The sequence below is a fragment of the Aptenodytes forsteri genome, unplaced genomic scaffold (assembly GCF_000699145.1).
Source record: "Aptenodytes forsteri isolate BGI_AS27 unplaced genomic scaffold, ASM69914v1 Scaffold103, whole genome shotgun sequence".
Lineage (NCBI taxonomy): Eukaryota > Metazoa > Chordata > Aves > Sphenisciformes > Spheniscidae > Aptenodytes > Aptenodytes forsteri.
This window is the reverse complement of record NW_008796051.1, coordinates 5,935,947-5,958,701: the sequence shown is the minus strand read 5'-3', so window position 1 is coordinate 5,958,701 and position 22,755 is coordinate 5,935,947. Positions and strand designations below refer to the sequence as shown.

The 22,755-nt window shown below is 39.3% G+C and overlaps 1 protein-coding gene across 1 annotated transcript in view; it reads left to right on the top strand.

Moving 5' to 3' along the window:
- NELL2 (neural EGFL like 2) overlaps positions 1-22,755 on the top strand; it is a 158,179-nt gene that overhangs the window by 54,800 nt on the left and 80,624 nt on the right. The window contains 3 exon segments of the mRNA XM_009286250.1: positions 9,224-9,315; positions 12,322-12,424; positions 15,506-15,634. Coding sequence (XP_009284525.1) covers positions 9,224-9,315; positions 12,322-12,424; positions 15,506-15,634 — 324 coding nt within the window.

Below are 22,755 nucleotides of genomic sequence, written 5' to 3'. Positions count from 1 at the left end.
CCATACTAGATCTCTGCAGCTAATGAAAACAAGGTCTTTGCTAATAATACATTGAAAACAAATTCAAGAATTTGTCAATGCAAACTGGTATTTTTCTCTCAGGTTTTCAAGAGCTTGAAAAATATGAAAAACACTGAGAACAGGTTTCATAAAATTCATTAAGCATTTTGTCTTAATGCTATTAACCCATTCCAGTAATTTCTGAGATTCTTGGTGATGAAATGAATTACAGTTAAAGATGTACCTATTTCTTTCCTGTGCCATTGAAATTGCAGAATTGTACTTTGCCTTATGCAGGTTTGACGCTAATGGGTGATAATTAAAAAGGAAATCTTTTTTTTAAACTGTACTTCCATATTATTGGTTCCCATACAAAGGTAGTGGTAGACAAAGGAAAAGGAAAAAAAGTGAGTTGGCTGACATATCGATAAGATGAATGTATTGCAGCTCTCCTAGAGACTGGCATACACTACAGCCCCATATAGGCAAACACACCTGGTTGCACAAGCACGTGAAATCTGAGTCTAATGTCTGGAAAGGTCCCCCTGAAGACAATAGGAGTGTTATCATAGATATAATATATTTATATATTTGTATTATCAGTGACTCTAAGGCTTTCCCTCATTGATGTAGTTCCCAAACAAAAAAGGAATAGTCCCATTAACAGTTGCTATGAACTCCAGCTTACTGTTTTTCTGTGACTGGTTTGAAGCATCAACAGATGCACTCTGGAGAAATTAGCTATGACAAAGCAGAATCTGTGAACAGCTGCTCCAGCTACTTTTACATTTTTAATTATTTCAAATCCCTCTAAGGCTTTCCCTCATTGATGTAGTTCCCAAACAAAAAAGGAATAGTCCCATTAACAGTTGCTATAAACTCCAGCTTACTGTTTTTCTGTGACTGGTTTGAAGCATCAACAGATGCCTCTGGAGAAATTAGCTATGACAAAGCAGAATCTGTGAACAGCTGCTCCAGCTACTTTTACATTTAATTATTTTTCAAATCCCGAACTGACTTTAGAGATGAAGTACTGTATTGTTTGGGAATGCACAATGGATAATAGTAACTTCTGGTAGCCTTGAGAAACAGGAGCGTGATGTTAGGTATACATAGGTTTCTATTTAAAGTTGTCTTTTGAAAATTTCCAACTCTATTGGTAGCACCTGATTTTTTTTAGATTAGTTTTTGATTAAATGCTATTTGATAATGAATGTTGAAAGTGACTATATAACAAATTTGGAAAGCCGATTTGCATAACTGGCTTTAATCAAGATTTCCAAAAACATGTTTACCTTGCTGTCTGTGTTAAAAACCTTTTGCTGAACTAATGCTAAGGACTTAGCTTAAGAACGTTAAGTGGAGATCTCTGGAGTGTTTGTGATTATGCCAACTAATCCTGTCATTCCGGCTGAAGTGAGGGAGGAAGATGATGGGTCTCAGAAGAGGGACGGGAGGATGGGCAGATTCCTCATGCAGGAACGAAAATGGGTGGAGGAAGAGTTGGGCGCGTGAAACCCTGTTCAGTTCCTCTATGGACCTAGATGCAGGTGCTTTGAAAGAACTGAGATCTAACAACAGCTATGGATGTGGTGCTCCATCTGTGCACTAATCCACTCCTGGAAACTCTAAACACATTAGACTGGCCTGTGCCATTATGCAAATAAGGCATACGTGATTATTACTGTAATAGCCAAGTTAACAAGGGGCTGCCATTTGTAGGGGAAGTGAAAGCAAGTTGGGTTTGGGGGGAAAGTAAATACAATGAAATGGAGCTACATAATGCCAGGTCACAAGAAGTCGTGCCTTCGCCAGGGAGGTGCGTGCAGCAAAGTCATGGTGCAGAACTTCTAGCTAAAGTGTCTGTGGAAATTGTTCTGGGCCAACGAGAGTCTGGTTGAGAACAGCATCAGCAGGGTCCCTGCTAGTCATACAGATATGGGTGTAGTCTGTGGGTGCTTAAATAATGTGGCAAATTTTTGGAGCAGAAGCTGTTTGGAAGAAGCTCTATGGCTTGGGAGCATGGAAATGTCTCTTCCAAGTTATTTTCACCCAAATCAATGCCAGATTTACAATTCTGTGGTGATCTGAGTAGTTTTGATGTTTGCATAGGATGTTTTTTAATGCTGTGAAATGAAACACTGTCAAAATCTTGGAAGGTGCTGCCAGTCAGAGGTACTTGCCTTTTACTGAATATGTTCACGTGATTTGTGTCCACAAGGCTGCAGAAAGCAACCATCTCACTAGTCATATGCAAAAATGTGTCTTTGAAAGTTATGCATAATTGGTGCACACTATTTTTTCATGGCAAATCTGGGCAAAAATGGGAGTAGTGTCCCAAAATGCTTTACCCTCCCCCCGTTTGAAGTCTCTCTGGAGTAGAGTAACAGTTACCCCATGTAAGGGCTGTTGCAGGAGTAGGTGTCCTCCCTTGTGATGTCCATGGGTGGTCTTAACTTATGACTTGGCAATGGAGAATGCAACCTGCTTTTTATATAGCACATTAATGCTGATGGGTGATAACTGTTTACCTCTCATAGATTTAAAATAGTGACTCAAAAGTGTGCAGGTCTTTAGCAGTTCTTCATTACTTTCAGAAATTCCCAACTCTCAGTCCTAATCAATTAATCGGATTTAATCTTGCGTAGGGAACCCTGTGACTTGAGGCTTTCTGATGGGAGTATGTGCATGTTTAAGCACGTCATGAAGTATAAGGTGTTTTAGGGAGGTGTCTATTTATTTTTCTACATTGCACCATTTTTCTCTTAACAAAGTTTTCAGAAAAGCACCTTTTACAGTTAGCCCAGCAGTTCAGCTGAGAAGGTGGAACTGAAGCAGAAATTTCCCTGTCATTAGTAGCTGTCAGCATTTGATAAAATATCTATTTGTACCTTTACTAAGATACAACTATGGCACTACTGTTGCAAATAGTTTACATAAGGAGTCCATCAGATAATGTCTAATCCCACTTTTATGAGGATTAAGCAGGCATGTAATGTTTGCATTGGAGTTCTTTTGGTGTTGCAGACTGTTGTGCTTTTTATAAACCTTTAATATAATTGTAATACAGTGGTCATATAATTAATATTAACCTTAATTGCTTTTCTTCTCTTGACACCCTCTAAGGCTTTTGTCTTGGCATTTGATTTTATTGTTTGACATTTTGCTGCGAAAGTTATTTGAGTATCGGATGGCCAACATAGTTAATTCAGCATAAAATGGATGGGCATTTTGATTGCATTAGTCATGCCCAAGTTTTCAAAATCCTATGTTTAGAGTCCAAAATATTCCAGTTCTGTTTGACAAGCAGAATATGGTCCATTGCTCTAAAGCCAAAGTTGTGCATGTCTGTCAGTAGAAATATTTTGGCTGCCATATTTAACCAAGCTGAAGTTGCAGTGTGGGTAGCAATAATGCCACTTTTAAGAGAAGTTGACAACAAACACATTGTCCAGATTGGATCTCTGCTTAGCTGGAGGCAGCCACACGCTCACTTTGTACTATGTGACGTCCATTGGCTTTGATTGGTTGCAAACTCTTTCCCAGACTCCCTGTCCTTCAGCCTACTTTAAAAGTTTTACTTCATCTGTCAGGTCTATTTGCCTCAGCTGAACTGCTATCAACAGAGTTTTTAGTCACATTTTGATGTGCTTTTTCAGTGTTGAGATTGCTTTTTTAGTCTTTAAGGATGCCTCAAGGAGCCCTCATTCTAGGGCACAGATGAATTCTACAGATTACTTCCCAGCAAGAACACGTGGGATAAATGTATTATGTCATTTCCCCATAGTAGTTGATGGAAATATAGGAAACATGAGAAGTAGGTGAAAGAATTTATAATTTTAGATTGACTCCTTGCCAATGTGACTAAACAGCCCGTTAGTGTTGTTGGAGGTGGCTCACACCACAGATGCTCTTAAATGATCATAGAAGTACTGTAGAACAATGACTTTATGTTTTCAGTGTAATAGAGACATTTAGCTTTTCCGGCTAACAAGAAATAAGATACAAATAGTAATTGATTCCTTATCATTAGGAAATTTCAAATTGGATTTCTTTTTTTCAGCTGAGGAAGCTGAAGCATATACATGCAGCCTTTCAACAGTGATTGACCGGAAAAATTAGCAATGTATTTTCCAGCTTGAAATCTGGAATAATTTTGAATTGTTGAGGGAGACGGCATGAAATGAAGCAAGTCTCCAGTCTCACTGACTGCCGTAACAGAGGAACTTGTGCTCTCCACAAAATGAGCAAAGAAGAAGTAACGCCCGAATCCCTGCAAAGATAAATGAGAAAGGGGTGAAAGCAGTGCCTAGTAATGGCGTGGCAGTCAAGAAAGAGAAATTCATGAAAGGTGACCATTATCTCTGTGTGTATGTCTAAGGATAAAGCCACCTAGAGGTTTTGCACTATGTAAGCTTGCAAAGTAAGATTAATGGGACTTACACAATGCCAAAGCCTTGATCTCTGAACAGTGGAAAATGTAATCAAGGAGATTCCAAGGAGGAGGTTGGAAAATTAGATGAACAAGACAGGTGGGGGTTTTTTTGTATGCTAATTTTGGGTGTTTCACCTCCCCCGAAACCAGCATATGTGAAGAAAGAATGCAGCAACATAGAGTTAATTACCAGATTTAAAGTTACATTCAGAATTACTGGCAAATTTCACAAAACCTCGAGTCACATCTGCCACTCATTGGGCAATTATGAATAGAAGAAAATGAAGTGGTTTGAGGAGTTCACCAATGTCCTAAACTTTCTGCTTTCACTTGGTGATAAGTCTGAATCAAAATCAGCTTAGATACCATGGGGAAGTGTACATGTGGTCCTCAGAGAAAGGCATACACAATCTAGATAGCGAAGGTGATAAATAAAGAAGTGAGAAAATGTACTAAATGACATCCTGTGAACTCAGTGAATGGAAGGCAGGAGTTAGCTGGGTCATGGATTTTGCATGGACATTTTAAGAAATGCAGAAGGAAAGTGTCATTTGGGGGCCAGTAGGAAGAAAAAAAGAGTTGTGAAAGAGAAGTGATGGTTTGACAAACTGAGTGAACACAACAGCCAGTGGGCTCCCGAAAGATTCCTTTTGCTGGATGAATGTGGAGAAGATGCCATGTTATCACAATGTGTTAAATGGTACGATAGTGAATAGTTGTATTATCATTACACCTGCGTAAATTAGTGGTGGGGATATAAGCAGACCTTGCTAATAATTTTTTAGACCATGTACTGATGCCTGTCAGTGTAATATTTGATCACTTTCTGTATACAAATATATCAAGAGTAGTCAAACTTCCTAGTAGGTTTTATAGACTTGTGTTTCATCTTAGAAAATCATGCTTTGAATAATATACGTTGGTTTAGGTACCAGAGGGCATATGGAGGTTTGATGGCAAGAGGAAATGGTTGATGTAATTCAGCTGTAGATGAAACCCTACACAGGCAATAACTATCAAGTTCTGGAACAACTAATCATCAGGTAATTTCTTGACTGTGATTCAGTCTGTCGAATGAAAGGACTTAGGGAGATTGTTTCCCCAGAGAGATACCAATCACACACTAATCACAATATCCTGGGAAGCATCTAGCCAAGCAGAAATTAAATCTTCACCAGACTTTCTAATTACACAGTTCCAGTCCAGATGTTCATGTTGTTGAAATATCTTTATTTCTGAAGGAAAATAAAGACATGAAACACCACCGTCATGGGATGTGTACTGGCTGTGACAGTTGCTGGCATTAGGCAGGAGAGATGTTCTGTTCCACATTGCCTGGGATGTGGGTCCTGTTGTCTTAGGAGGAAAGTGGGGCAGAAGAAAGTTAGCTTTGTCTTATTTCCAAGTGTGCTCAATGCTCACCTAACCAGACAGCCTTAGAGTAAAGTTTTTAGAAGTCTTCAGGTAGCTTGATGAAAATCTGCCCTTTGCTGTCTGGCAGGATGCCTCCTCTGTGGGCAGTGGAAGAAGAACAGGCTGATAAGATAACAGGAAGAGACAGAAGCATTTATGGGAGGATTGGAGAAGAAAAGACAGTGTGCACTGGCTAACTTGGACCATCGCTAAACCCACTGGTATCTGTCTTATTAAATATACGTGGAGCCAGTGGTACAGGTGTAGATGAAGTGCCCGCGTGTTTTTTGTAAGCTCATTTGGCTAGTTTAGCATAGGTGAGAAGAGAAAAACTAGGTGATAGTGCTATGAATTAGAGCTTCAGAGTGTACCTTAGTTCTTGCTGCTTTTTAATGGAAGGAACTATCCAGGTATGGTGGAATCCTTCAGGTTTTAGAGATCATTAGTAGGATAGAAGTAATCCAGGTAAAGTTGATTTTGATGATTTCAAGAAGAAATGTCCCTTTTGAATGTGGTCAGTGAGAGCAGCAGTCCATAAGAAGACATGCTTGGCCTTGTGTTCAGATTGTTCAGGTTAACAGGTTTTCAATTTAGTTTCAATTTAGTTTTTCAGTTGGGCATTTATTGTTTCTTGGTTTTTCTCTTTTCTTAAACATAGTTTGGTCACTCTGTATAGGCAGGTCTCTCATACCTGGGGGCTTTATAGCCTTGCTGACAAAACCACAGCAAAATCCAATGTTGGATTGTTTAGTTGGAAATGTTTATTTAGGGGAATTCAATGAATGAGATGTAATTTTCTTAGCTGCATGATGGCCAGGTGTTGTGGTGACATAGGAAGGTGTGGAGGTGAGTAAGTCAGCACTGCTTGAAATTTCTGGGACCCACACAAGCAAGTGTCTTGAAACATGCACTCTGCTGCCACTTTCTAGCCTTTGAGAAACAATCTTTGAGTCTCTGAAGGGGCAAGGGCTGTCTGGGCAGAGTGATCTCTCACAGACCCAGAATTTTTAAGTTTTTCTTTTTTTCAAGGCTTTATGGAGAAGAGTTGATTTTCTTGTGGAAAGCAAGTGTTTGTGATGCTACATCACTGCATTATGATAATTTCATATGACAAGACTTCAGAGGGCTGTTGGTGGAATCAAGAAATAACGTCCTGATTTCACACTAGGCTGGATGTGTTCCTTTGATGTTTTTTCTATGTACATTATTTTATAAGTTTCTCTGAAGAATCAGAGGTTTGTTATCGTTGGTAAGGAGATTGGATTCAGTGGACTATGATCCATGATAGTATCCATACTATGAAAGTATGGATACTTTTTTATAAGATGCCTGGGTGGTCTTATTCATATGTTATGAGTATTTTTGCTTCAGGAGATTGTTTTCTTCCAAGATAGAATGACAGTGATCTTGATGTCTTTTGCCTTTCCTGTGAACAGGCATAGTCTGCCTGTTGGAAACATGAGGATATGTTAAGTTATCAGTCCACTGCCATTGTGTGGTCCTCAGGCATTGCTATACTTCATCTTTTCCTGTCACGTGTAGTTCTTTGAAGCTTGAAATGTGTGGGGCAAGGGAAAGGGCTTAATATGTGAGTATTTCAGTTTAGTGTCATGGCCTGTAATATATAGGAGGTGATATATATGACTGGATGATTGCCTTGTCCTGCCTGGATTCAAGATCTGCTAGTCCTCAGTAAAGATTTATATAGATTTTTTTTCACACACTTCCTTCTAGAAGAGCTTGTTTTCTGGGAGAGGAAAGAGGCATGTATTGAGCTTTTTTGACTCTTTGTGACCCTTCTTTGTGGATGTTGTACAAACTTTCTCCTGCTGTTAGTCCCAGGACCTTCTCCTGGACCCTATCCTGTGGCTCTTTTCTGTACTTCTTTTATTAAGTCTGACTGCAAACTCTGCCATTCATGGGATTTGCGGTGTTGCAACGTGCTGTGATGTTACTTCTTGAAAGTGCTGTGCAGGCGTATATCACGCAAGATACTTTATAAGATATTATAACTCATATTTTGGAATTTGAAAAAAACCTTTTTTGTCACTATGCCCATCACTTCTTTTTCAACATCTGTTCCAAGAGTTGACTTTACATGCTGACAAAGTAATAAGAAGTTTGTAAAATCAAGGAGCTGCAAGTTAAAAAAAAAAGTAAAGGAGAATTGAAAGTAACAGCAGTAATGGTAATTAATATAGGTCACGTAATAAAAACTCTTGTACTTTTAGATATTTTAAAATTGCCTACAAACTGTAGTCTATTTAAACAGAATAGATAAATCTCTCTGTGACTGAATTGTAGTATAATTGATTTACATCTCCAAATCAATGTTTAGCAAATTAGGCCTCTAACGTAATCTGGAACTTGATAGTGGTAACCTACTCCTGTTATTCATGATTGTGCTTACTTGATGAGTCCTGACTGTGTCCTAAGCAACAGAGACAGACATCCAATTTTCTATATCTAGCAGTTACATTACTTAGCCTTTATACTTTGCATAATGTAATTGCAGTAATGGATCCATTTAAAAAAAAAGGAAAACAGTTTGCTGTGAAGATATTTTATGTAACCCTTAAATACCGAATAAGAACTTCAGTGAGCAATTCAGTATGAGCTGTGTCAGCACGCTGCTGTAACACCTGGTACTGCCAGGGCGCAGGAGTGGCACCGGGCCAGGTCGTGGTATAACAAACACTGAGCCTTGGGAGGGTCATTCTGTCATTTGATCATCAGAGACTTGATCCTCCTTCTGTTGGGAAAAAAAAAAGACAGTCACTGAAGGTCAGTTCCTGTACAATAAAATTCATACACTCTAATATACTTCAGCAGGAACAGTAAATAACTGGATAATCAAGATACAAATACATAAATACCTGTGTGGGGTGATGAAACATCAAAGGGCTGTGATAACAAATAAATATGCGGCTTCAGTGATCACCCTCCGTCATACAACATTCCTCTTCAAGAAACTGATTATCTATTAATGCCATTCGCACTGCTCTCACAGCTCCGTTTTCCTTTTCGCCCCTGAGCTGCGTTGCAGGCAGTGATACCTCCCTTGGCATGACCTGAGACACATCTTTTCTGCCCTCTCAGTAGCCATCAGTACTCCATATTGCTTCAACATCCTTCACCTTCTACTTATGTGTGCTTTTCTGGTTCTTCTGTGTTTTTTTTTCTCCTCTGATTTTTTTTTCTTGTGATATCCAGACTCCTACAGGTGGGTTTAGAATATTGTTGCAGCTGATTCAATCATTTCATTTTGAAAAGCAGTTATCTTTAAGAAAATGTTTCAGTTCTATAAGCAGAGTACTAACACTTTTTTACAAAATCATTGTGGTGTTTTGTTTTTTTTTTTATTTTCTCCTGAAGCGGTGTGCGTATTTGATGGCAGAACCTACTTTGAAGGACAAAGAGAAACTGTGTATTCAAGCTCAGGGGACTGTGTTCTGTTTGAGTGCAAGGTAAGAATACTGTTGATGGAAAAAAAAATTCTTGCATGTTAGAAATATCAAAGACCCACTGAAAGAAACTGTTGAAATACAGACAGGTCTACCTTAGGAAGTGGCAACAGAAAAGGCATCTAAGGGGTCCTGTGTTTATTTTGTCTTACTGAGTTCCACATCAGATTTTGCAAATAAATTTACTTTGCATAGCTGCAAGCTTTGATTACACAGCTTGACAATCAAGCTGCATTCTTTCCTCCTTAGGTATCGTCTCCATCATCAGTAATAAAAAACCAGCAGACTACCTTATGTTTCCATTGGCACATGTGCAATGTTAGTGCTCAAAATTATGTGCTCAGGTACAAGAGATGCATGAACGCGATGGGGGCATAATTTGGAATTCAGGATAATTCTCAGAGGAAAGGCTAGATGAAAAAGAAGGAAAAGAGCTGGCACACCAGGTGTCCGGTATTTCTAGTGATGGAAATGGGGTAGGGTCATTGTTTTATTTGTAAACAGAACACGCCTGACGCTGAGTCAGTCCTGTCCTGCTGCATGAACAGAGTTGCTCTTCAGGGCACAAATGCACTTTAAGGGCAAAATATACCCCAGGTACGGCTGCAGTGGGTCCCGTGTTGCCTCTCTGGGGGAGGGATGGGGAGGAATTCCCTCCAGTTAGAGAGCTGCGTGCTGTGGCTTGGAGTTGAAAACCTGAGCGCACGTTTCTAGGGCAGAGAAAGAGAGGGGAGCAACTCCCCTGGCCGTGCTGCAGCTATCTATCAGACCAGTTTCTGGAAACCTCAAAACATTTTCAGACAGTTGTGGAAAAGTGTGTTTTACAAAGTAGAACTGGGGACCGTTGTCTTACTGCTGTTGATTTTAATCTTTGTGAGCTTAATTCCTGGAGTAGGTGCTTTGAAACCCTTTTGAGAAAGGAAAGGAGAAGCTGACCAGAAATAATTTTGGATTCAGTCGTATGCTTTTCAGGACTGTGAGCTCGTGTTTTCAACATGACACCTGAGACATAAATTCTATGATTACTCAATGGATATAATTAACAACTGTCAAAAGTTATGTGATGTTGCCTGGTGTTTCTTGCAGCTGGCAAGTGTGATATTATATGAACAAAACGCCTCTGTTGGCTGTGCTAGTCTGTATTTTGTTGATTATACTTGTTTGCTGGTGGGCTACCTGACTGTCCTGGTAGAAATACTAAGCAGCAACTTCGGCTGATTCAAATGCTGCTTTTTCAAGGACTGAAGTACGTACAGTTTCTGCTGAACAGCCTTGTGAATGATAATTCAGAGCAGAAAATCCACATGCTGTAAACTGTGTTGGTCAGTTCGGAAGTTGTATGTGGGCACTATTTTATTACTATTAGAGTTCTCATAAAACGATATAATTAATGACTCCAGCTCAAGAGAGCCTTAATAGGAATGGCACAAGTCCTGATTTCATGCTTAAAGGCTTATAATGATGTTATCAAGGCAATGTAGGGAATTTCTTTTTGTCTGCGTGTAATTCTAAACATCATTTTTTGTTTTGTTCGGCTGCTGCAGTTGTGCCTGCTGTGGGCATGTGCTTTTCTGTTTGAATATTATAAAACAGGTGAATGAAAAAGAGAGCCTTAATAGGAATGGCACAAGTCCTGATTTCATGCTTAAAGGCTTATAATGATGTTATCAAGGCAATGTAGGGAATTTCTTTTTGTCTGCGTGTAATTCTAAACATCATTTTTTGTTTTGTTCGGCTGCTGCAGTTGTGCCTGCTGTGGGCATGTGCTTTTCTGTTTGAATATTATAAAACAGGTGAATGAAAATTCTAAACATCATTTTTTGTTTTGTTCGGCTGCTGCAGTTGTGCAGATGAATGAAAAATTCTCTTCCAAATTGGAATTTGTAAAAGAATTAAATGCAATCCAGAGTACTCTGATATTATTTCTGTCAAAGGGGTTTTTTTCTTTATTTTGTGGGATTTCTGGGTTTCGCTTGTCCTGGTGTACAAGACATCCGTGGCTGGTTTGCTTTACTGTATTATCAGGTTAGGGTTGGTTTCTCTGTCAAGATTGCTTAAGGTAAACTTTGAGTGGTAATTTTGATATGAGCCATTGTGTTCATGTTTCATCTTTATATTTCATGCTTAAAGAGGATTGAAAATTAAATGCTAGATCCGTAAGAATAATACATGCAATGGCATATGCAGGATTTTAGGCACTTTTCTTGCTTGCAGAAATACAGGGTCCTGAGTTCAGCGAGCTCATATTTTAACCAGATTGCTGATTTTAAGGCAGATGCCTCTGAGGAACATGTTGTTGTTTGCCTTGTTTTCTGTCTTTGCCATATCATGACTAGAGCACTGCAAGACACATTAATTAGGGCCCGAGGGAGCCTAAAGGTGGTACATCTGCGGTAGCCGGATTGCTAAGGCAGGCATTTCATGTGGTCATACTGCAATGATTGCGTGTGACCTGCCCTAAGTGCCTGAAGATACTCAGATACCATCTTGGCATTGGACATGTCCAGGCACCTGATCCAAACCTAGCTGAGAAACCCTCTCTTTCCTAATAGGGAATCAGTGCCAGTTTCCTTCAGTGTTACTTCCACAGCGTTAAGATGAGAGATGTTCAAGTTTGATTTTACTTGCTGTATAAATAACAAGCTGCTTTAGAGTATTCATCATGAGGACCCTTGATTCTGGAATCTGCTGCCCCAGTTTTTGAGAAAAAATTGTTACTCTTCCAGGCATAATTTTAAGGGAAACTTCTGAGGCAAGTTGCTTGACAGCTAAGACAAGAGAAGAATGAGAGCTGTTGCCACACTTTTGCTTGCTTGAAAAGGTTTGAGTATGGGGGAGCTCCAGATGCTTTTATTGTGTTACGTTGTCCTTTCAAACGGTTTTCGAAGGTACCTGGAGTTTGGCATAGGCAGTTTTTGTTTGTACATTATAATGCTAAAACTCCACTACAGTTATAATTTATCTTTATTTCTTCTCTCACAATATTAATCATTTACCTCAATTTAACAGGGCCACAAAATGCAGCGTATTCCAAAAGACAGTTGTACAGCTTTGAACTGCCCAGAATGACAACAGATCCCTTTATCTCACAGTTGCTGCAAAATCTGTAAAGGTAAGGTAATAGCTGGATATATATAAGCTCAGTGTAATTTTCCATTCTTAGAGGTTATATAGACTTTTTTCTTATAATTTTGAATAGGACGCTCCTACGCATGATAATCACTATACATTTTGGGGAGCTGAATAGGTAACATTTGCATCATGACATCTGAAATTTGTTTGTAAAATGTCTAATAGTGTAAATTCTGTGAAACATTTAATGGCACTTGTTTGTGTTTTTCATTCTAGACAAAGGTGGGTGTAAAGTCAAAGAAATCATATACGTAATTAGTGATTTTCTACCCTTCACCTAATCCTGTGTCCAAACAAAATGAAATTGGAGAAATGTCTGTGTTGCCCAGCATCTTTCTGAGATGCTTTGAGATGTCTCTTTTAGAGAACTGTTCATACTATGCAGTTGTTTGAAGACTGGAGTAACTTGTTTACCTGTTTGGGGTTGTAGTCTGCATCTAGAAGCAGAAGCTTTGGGGTATATTTTTGCATGCTACGTACCTTTGTGTGTTACACCCAGACGGATCCTTACCAAAGGGGAGGGGTACATGAAGTGCTTTGTGTCTTGAGCCCACTCTTTTGATCTGGACTAATACTGGTATCTTCAAAGCTATGAGCAATTGCATCTTCAAGTGGCTACGTCTGTTTCTTCTATAGCTAAATAATGATAAATTGATACTGGGCATGAAAGAAGATGTTAGACTGTTGGGCTGATTTTAGGTATACTTCAGTGAAAAAAAGAGTGCGGCTATACTTGTTTCTGTGCTACTCGGCGCAAACATGAAGGGTATGATTAATGACATCAAGCAGAGACATAAGAAAGTAGAAGAAGAGAACTTGAGAAAAGATAGTTCTTGAAGTCTATCACAGTCAAAAAGGATTTTTTAATGATAATTTTCTATAAAATCTTCAGTGGCTTAGAGAAAAGAATTTTGTGTTTCATGTGCCTGGTATAGCTAGAAAATTTTAATATATGTCAGATGAGTGCTTTCTGAACATATTCAATCCAACCTGAACCATGCTAGCTTGGCCTCTCATGAGCTATGGAGCTTATTCTTTAAACAAGAAGCTGCTGTATGCTATTACTCAGCAGCATGTATTTTGTTTATTAATACAGCTGATAGGTAAGTGTTAAGAATCTTAAGAAAAACAAAAAATCAGTAAAAAAGCTGTCACCCTTTCTGGATAACATGTACATTCTTAGTTATTTAATACTGAAGTCTGGTACAGCGAATCCAGGCCAGGAAATAAAAAAATAAGACTATTGCTTTGTCATTAACTCAGGCTTCAATGAGGAAGACAACAAAAAGGCAAAGAGTAGATGCCGCCATGGCCAGAGGTTGCTATTGACACACGCAATTCTGCTGTCATCAATGAGTATTGAAGACCCTCTAATGCTAGTAAAAGTGTAGAGCTTTTTGCTTCTTAATGTCCTATGTTAGATGACAGCACTGTGGTAGCTATGGTGAATTATAATATTTAAGTATCATTACCTAGACGTATCTCTAGGTTACAGGGAGACAATCCACAGCAGGAAAGAGAGAAAGAAAAACATCTGCCTCTCATATCACAGTAAGACTGTGATGTTTGCATCACGACCATGTCACTGGGTCTCAGTACTAAAACATTCTGCCTTTATGGGCTCTTCTGTTTCTCTTGTCTTGTTATACTTGGTTTGTGTTGCTTCAGAATGTTCATGAGCTGCCCAGGTGCAAAACACCTCTCTGACCTGACCTTCAAGTAGACTCTGCCATTGTCCTGCTTGAAGTGCTCATTTAACTTAACTTCTGTGAAGTTAGAAGCTCTTTCATGCTCATTTAACTTAACTTCTGTGAAGTTAGGGTTAGAAGCTTTTTCACAGCAAAATATGAAGCAGAAGCCAGGTGGAGTGATGAAAATAATAATCTTTACTGCCATTAAATACTTGTTTGTTATTTTGTAAGAGGCCTGTGTTGCAGTGCGATTCCAGGTTGCATTCTGGAGCTGTTGCTGTTACACCGGTCCTGGTCCCCTGAGCCCGACCCACATTCCCCAGTTCTCCTGTGGGAGATTTTGAGACAAGAAAATAGTTATTGGAAAATACAAGCGAAGTACCGCTGCTTGATCAATTCTAATGCTTCAGTTAAAGAAGAAAACTTTAAACAAATGAAATTATTGAGAAAGCAACGAAGGAGACAAGCTCCATACCTTTGTAGACAGATGTGGAAATTGTGGAAGCTTTAAGTCAGTTACTACACCCAGCTTGAATTCAGCATAATAAAGGATGATTTAATGGTGTTCAGCAACATAGCAGCATTAGATTTCATGAGAGCAAATAGAAGGAATTTAAAAAAACCTACTGAGTTGAAAGGTTCAATCTAAATTTTCCAGCCTGGAAGAGAATTTCAGAATCTTAAAAATTTGTAATTAAGGTGCAATGGAAAACAGTCACACTCAGGAAAAATTGAAGGGAAAAAATAGGAAAATAGGAAATAGGGATGGCTACAAGGCTAACAAATTTCTCTGAAATGGCAAGGATGGTGGAATCAGGGAAGAGTATTCAGTCAGTGGAGCTTCAAAGGAAGAGGTAAGGGGAAGAGAAAAGCAAAACAAGTCAATGTTAATCAAAGACTTTTGGTTAAATGTGGAAGGATTTTATAAATACACCTGGGAACAAAAAGTGCTAGAGAAAAAAGTAATACCACTAGTAAATGAGCTACTGAGTGTCTAAGCTATTGAGCTCTTTTATAAATGTCCAAACAAAAAAAAAAGAAAATGAAGAAAAATATATAAAGTGTCCTGTAAAAGTACTTAACAATGACAAGGAGACAGTAGGGGGATTTAAGCAAGCCTCCTATCCAGCTGCCTTAGATCAATGCCATAACCTGAAATTGAATCGAAGACCTAGAGACAGTCTGTTCTTGTGGCCTTTACTACTCCTTTCATCTGTTTCATGCTTGGTACAATTTATTTTTCTGTATCTCATGGACAATAGAAAGGTATTCTTTGACCTAATTGAAAAAAAGATAGAACTGTCTTTGACAGGGGTGTTTTATAATCCCTGGATTCTTTTTAACCCTCAATCATATTTGTTTCTGTACAGGCCATGACTTTTGCACTGAAGGCCATAACTGTATGGAGCATTCTGTCTGCCGAAACCTAGATGACAGAGCTGTCTGTAGCTGCCGAGATGGCTTCCGAGCCCTTCGGGAGGACAATGCCTACTGTGAAGGTAATACCTTGTAAAGGTGCTTATCTCCGCTGTATAAATTACTGTGGGAAGAATGTATTGATTCATGAGTTGTCAAAGGGATAGGCCTATTAAATGCAATGAATTAGATATGCAGCATATTAATCAACTAAAATAGTTATCTCTCCATTAAGTTCTTTAAAAATATAAAAATTCTGATCAGCATCGAAGTTGCAAGTTAGTATGGCTGAGGTCTTGAATTAGAAACATGATTCCATAGGAAAGCTTTCCTTCCTTTTCATGGTATTCAGATATTCAGGCAACCTAAAAGTCGACCGTTTGAATAGCATATTAGTATAACATTTAGTTTCTCTTTTCACTGCTGCCTGTTCCCATTCTCTCTCCCCAGGAAGTAAGTAAATGCTACAGAGTAGATACTAGTATTAATTATACTGAGTAATGATTTATTATTTGAGCTGCTCTTTTGGTATCAGGGAGCAACAAGCTACTCAATCAGAAGAGAAGCCTCTATAATTTGTGTCTTTACAGTCTAGCGTAATCCTGTGAAAAAACCCCATCCCCACTCCAGCAGCGAGAGCCAAAGTCCTCTGCACAATCTCTTAGCTTTTGTGCTAACTGTTGCTCTTCCTCATGAAAACCCCGATTCTGCAAACACGTAATACTAGTGTACTGTCAGATCATTCTTACCATAAAGCTTAAGTGTTGGCAGCAGGATGGCCTTTGGCTAATAAGCAGTTCGGTTCAGATTTAGCCTACTAAATTGAAAGTTAAGCATGTGTGAGTAGAGTCTAAGGTACTCTGCAGTCCCACCTAATACCTGGATTGTTCTTTGGTGATGCACAATTAAATGGGATGAATCAAGGCCTTTTAAGACTGTTCCTTTGGCTGAACTCTGCAAAAGTTAATGCCTGCAGCTTACTTGAGTTAGTAGCTGCATTAACGTCAGTGGGAATGCTCATCTGTAGATTTAGATTTGAGAATTCATGACTGTTTTCGGGAAAGGAGCATATAATTAATTCAGCTTTGCATACCTCTCTGCTTAATGTTTACGGTAAGCCTTCTGATGGAAGCCTGTTTTGAGAAGTAGAACTAAAAATCATGCAGAAACAAATCCCTTGCCCCTCATCATGTCCCAGCAGGCATCTGACATCAGGACCTGCTATATAGCTTGTTCTGTGTTGCAGCATCAGCCACTTTTTATCCCATAGTCTCTGGAGATTACGCTGAGGCTTAGGCTGCAGATCTGCATTTCTGGGAACTCATCAGCCATTTCCTTTTTGAGGGGGTCACTGGAGCAATGGAGTTATGGTGAAATCAGGTGCTTTAAGAAGGTTTTTTCTGCGGCTCTATTGTTACTCTGCTGAATGAAAGCAGAAAAACAAGTTATGATCTCGTAGTGATCTCCACATCACTCAAATTAGAGTCTGTTACTATGTGTGGAACTTGCCAGGCATGTCAGAAGCAAAAAACAAGAGCAGCTTTTTGATCAGCATTGGTGGTGAAATGTTTAGATGAGGACACAGTAGATTATCCTATGTGTGACTGATGCATTTGTATTATAAGTGGATTTACCAGTTTGTGCAGTACCTGAATTCAGCATGATGATTTTTTGAGGAGATTTCTTGGCCCCATAGCTTCTGTATGGGCAAATGACATTGTTTCTGGGTGGTAATTATCAATCTGCTTAAGTACTTTCAAAAAACTTGCATAAGTGAATAGAAGGTTGGGACACTATTTATATAAAAATAATAATTGTATTACTGTGTTTGGATGCATTAAATTCTGTCTTAAAAATGTGTATGATTTAGGGCCTGATCCAGGAACACTTGCTCACATTGAAGATAGCGGGAGCAAGTCCCATTAGGAAGATGTGCCCACGTGAGCAAAGTTCCTGAGATTGGGGCCCTGCCAGACGAGGTTCTCCCAGCCAAGGGTGAAGCTAACTCAGCAGGCAAAACAGACTAGCTTTGCTGCTAGTTAGGTACTGTAGCTGCAGTGTAGGCACCACACTTGAACTATGCATGCTTGGTACACCAGTCCAGAACTGGCCTTGGCTGGCCATCCCTGACTGAGTGTGCAGGTCATATGCTGGAAGGAGGGGAAATAAGGTGACAGATTGAAACTTTAGGATTGTTTTTGCGGAAGAGGAGGGGCAGGGGACTGAAATACCCATGTTTCTTCAGCGTCGTGCTTTTAGTTTTGTATCCCTTTTTCCAGCCCCAATGTCTCTTTGAGCACTGGGTTTTTTATTTCTGGAAAGAGACTCTTACCGTAATATAAAACAATGTAATAGCAAGGGCACAATAGCAATAGTGTAACACCAAGTCTTTTCAGAGTCCTGTCCCTCATCTTGAAAGGCGGAAATGGTCCCAACCTCCCTTTCTCACTCAGCACATACCCTTTCCTCACTGTGCCATTATTGTGGCTTTAACTACGAGCAATGCCAAGTGTAGAAATGTCGGGTTAACACAAAGCCTTTCAGAGAAGGCTTTTTGTAATGGCTGGAGCCCACGGGTATGATAGCTGTTTCTATGTTCGTACTTCACAAACTTCAGATATGATGCAAAAATGGATGTCGTTGATTCTGTGTTAGAGCCAAACTTCACTAAATACAATCCTGATTTGTGCCTCAGCACTGTCAGAATTCAAATAATAAACAGAAGTAATGATGCTCCCATTGGCAGAACTTCTTAAGGTAGAAGAACAAAAATAAAAATATTCAAAGCTGGTTTCAGTGTGGGTCTGGAAAAGATGCATAAATTTCATCTGAATGATGGAAGAGTTTGGCTTCTGTCCTAGAAAGAACTGGCGCTTTTCCAAAGCTGTGTGATGTTTCTAGATACTGTTATGGTGGACACCTTTCTGTTTTATAATAATAATATTTGTTAATATTTATATCACATTTAGCTTTCCCTTGGAGGACTGTGTAAAGCAATACTTAAAGAGTTGGGATTTCTTCATTTACTTGCTGTAAGCCTTATTCCAAGTACTCTGAAATCTATTTCTGCCTGGTTATTATGGGACACCTTTCTGTTTTATAATAATAATATTTGTTAATATTTATATCACATTTAGCTTTCCCTTGGAGGACTGTGTAAAGCAATACTTAAAGAGTTGGGATTTCTTCATTTACTTGCTGTAAGCCTTATTCCAAGTACTCTGAAATCTATTTTCTGCCTCAGGTTATTATGCAGTTTGAGATACCTTGTGGGCAGGTTGGGTACGGATTGTGCTGTGCTGTCCAGGTATAGGTGCTTTTGAATATAGCATCCTTGGTGTATAGCCTACCTAACATCAAAGTTTTACAAAAACAGATGTTCTGACGAAGTGTAATTAGTTTTTCCCAAAGCAACACCTGCAGTGCTCTCAAAGTAATGATTGCACTCCGGGATATATTTCAAATAGGGTTCAATGCCCACTACCTTTGTGGTGGTGGAGTTATACTGAAGAAGTTTTTAAGGATAAAGTTTGTGACTCTTGGCTATCAAGATATTCTGATGCATCTAGAGGAGTGAAATATACCCATGTTTCAAACAAGATGGGTTTGCAAATAGTCTGCTGGTGGCAGCTTTAGGTGTTCTTCTCAGATCCTTGAACCTAAGCTGTTTTCATGCACTGTGTCATGCACTTTTGGCGGTCCTCAAAAGATGTGTCTGGGGAGGAGGTGTTACTTGTATCCTTTGGAGACTGCACTGGGAAGGATTGCTTGAAGTCCGATTTTCTGATTTAATAATAGTGCTCAACTATCTCTGTGCAAACTCTGATTTCACTTCAGAAATGTTGCCAAGGATTGCCGATTAAATAGGGAGGAGAGTAGGCTCAAGAAAGGAGACAGGAGAATGCAGTAATCTTTTGTAAGCACCAGAACTGAACATGACCTGAGAAAAACAGGTTATTTGCTTCTTTATAAAGAGGATTTTGCCTGATGCAGAGGCTGTTTTACATCATGTACTGATTTTGGCCGGGATGTAGTTAATTTTCTTTGTAGCTGCCTGTATGGTGCTGTGTTTTAGATTTGTGACTAGAACAGTGTTGATAACACAGGGATGTTTTAGCTATTGCTGAACAGTGCTTGCACAGTGTCAAGGCCGTCTCTGCTTCTCACTTCCCCCTCAGCCAGTAGGCTGGGGCTGGGCGACAGACTGGGAGGTTGACACAGCCAGGGCAGCTGAGCCCAACTGACCAAAGGGCTATCCCAGACCATATGACGTCGTGCTCAGCAGTAAAAATGGGGGTACTCTTTCTAAGGTGGCTGTTGCTCTAAGATTGTCTGGGCATCAGTCTGCTGGTGGGAGCTGGAGAGTGATTGCCTTTGAGTCACTTTTTTTCCCCCTTTTTCCCCTTCACTTATTAAACGGTCTTTATCTCAACCCACGAGTTTTTCTCACTTTTGCTCTTTTTATTCTCTCCCCCATCCTACTGGAGGGGGTAGCGAGCGAGCGGCTGGCGGGTGCTGAATTGCTGACCAGGGTCAGCCCTCCACACATCACAAATTTACCTTATGGGTATGTGGACCATAATGTTTATTTTCTGATATTTGCGAATTTAGTTGTACTAGTTGCACAGTACACAACCTAGCTAACTTATCTTAACAATTTGGGATCATTTAGTATTATTAAACAATTTTTTGTGAAAACATTTTCCATTTTTATTCTAATTTATCCTTTTTCCTCAGTAACTCTCCTAGTTTCTCTGCTGTTGCCATGTTTGTCCCAGTTTCAAGTGCAGCAGCTGAAATGAGACCAAAGACTGAGTGACTTTGTCTACATTTGAGAATTGCATCAGCTTGACTGATGATTGTCCCTTGAGGGGAGAAGGTCTTCAGTTTAGAAATCTATTTTTGAATTAGCTGGCTTGATTTGAGTCGTCGTCAGTGGAGGGAGGTAAGCAGTCTTAGAGGATGAATTGTCTCTTTCCAGAGTAGATGTCTGAAGCACGTCGGAAGCGCCACTTGGTTGGACCTCATCAGGTTTCCCTTAGCTCAGAGCTGTATGTTCTCATTCTGCTTGGAAAGATTTACTAATTAATCCCTGTGTTTGTGTAAAAATACTAATGCATTATTCAACCCTCTTCCGCAACAAGAAAAACATTACGCTTCTTCACTTACCTAATTAGTACAGTCTGTTGTTAATCTTACTGTTAATCTTGTTGTTTTTAACTACTGGATTACGAAAATAAAGTACATTTTCAGAATGAGCCTGATTTCTACTGATTGCAGTGAAGAGAAGAAATCTTACAAAAGATAAAAAGTAATAATCAAATTGCAGTAGGGTATGTGTTGCATCATATTGGCCAAGTGCATTAGTCAACAACATATTTTTTCTTTTGGCAAGTGTAATATTGAGAAGAGCGTAAGTAAGATGGAGACCTCTGTAATGGAGATAAACCCCAGTGTATTAAAATATATTCTGTTAAGTCCTCTGGGTCTTTCATAACCAGTATTGAGCTATTTGCTAGCTTCGCTGTCTTCATGGTATGCACCGTATTCTTTGGCGATAGTCTTACTTAGGAGCTCTGCAGTACTGTCAGTTTTGAGAAACTGGGAAGGTTAGCCAAGCTTCTCTCTTCATACATAAATTTTTTTTTGTAAGTGAGATGTGGCAATAGTATCACATATAGCTAAGAAATAAAGATTTCCATCTCCATCAACTGGCAATGTTTGAGTCATTACCTTGTCATTTTGGGTTGGGTTGGAAAACTAATCAAGCAGAAAGAAAAACTTTCACTCCAGGAGGGCAGAATGTTATTTCCAAGTCTCTATTAAAAAGTAATTAAACATTATTAATATTAAAATTAAACATTAATATTAAACAGTATTAATATATTATCAATTATTAATATTTTTTCTCAGCAAAGGCATTGTCATCTTATTTCCATCATTATGTTACTGAGAAATCTAAGTATGAAGAATTATCAGGCCAGTTCTAATGTGTCAGAGTGGGCCAAATCCTTCTTGTCTGCCATGGCTCTTCCTCAGGAAGATAGTAAAGCAAATTTCCTAACTTAAAGTGTACAAGTAGTATCCCTGACACCAGTTCATAAAGTGTGGTGCATACTGGGGTACAGACAGTCCCACCAACTGTAGCAGTGGAATGGTTTGTACATGTACAAATTGCAGGATGTGATTCAGTGTTATTTGATTTTAATTACTTCTACAGGAAGGATATTCAGACTGATTCTATCATCCACCCATAGCCAGGACTGACAGTGATGTTATTATGATTAAAAAAAAGCTGAAACTAATCATATAAAGGGAGCCTCTTGGAAACTCTTTTAAAGTCTTCTGTGTTAGCAGTGTCTGGTAAGGAGATGCTTTATTGTAGCGAGAGCAGCCCTTTTGCACCAGCAATAAAAGCACATGTTGCATTTTGTTTTGAAATGAGAAATTAAGGTGTAAGTTTTCATACAAATTGCTTAAATCTGCAACCTCAATGCAAAAGAGAAAAGAAACTAAAGCCTTCATTTTGTTCTTGTTTTCCTTTCTCTCCAGTTTTCACTAGTAGCTGGGAGGTGACTACTGAAAGAATTAGATGCTGTCACTGTGCTGAAAAGTACCCACAGCCAGCTGGTTGGTTTTCTTATGTAACTTTTAAAACCTCAGTCTAAAAGTGCGACATGTCTTAACGATACATAGAGGCTGGATCCCCAAGAGCTGTAACAAAGACACAGAAATGCCTGGCATTAAACCAAACTGAATTTAAAAATAAATACTCTTTTATGAAGAGTGCAGAGCAATAGCAGCCACAGTGATTGTACCTGTTATGGTACTCTAACTAGTGTGGCATCATTTGAGAGACAGCTGAGTTGTGATATCGCCACTCGTTTCTGTAGAACAGGCAGTAGTCTACTGGATAGCTTGCAGGAATGTGCTGCATGCTTTAGACCCTACCCAAACCCCAATAGCAGCCACAGTGATTGTACCTGTTATGGTACTCTAACTAGTGTGGCATCATTTGAGAGACAGCTGAGTTGTGATATCGCCACTCGTTTCTGTAGAACAGGCAGTAGTCTACTGGATAGCTTGCAGGAATGTGCTGCATGCTTTAGACCCTACCCAACCCCAAATAAGAATCATAGAATAGTTTGGGTTGGAAGGGGCCTTTAAAGGCCATCTAGTCCAACCCCTCTGCCATGGGCAGGGA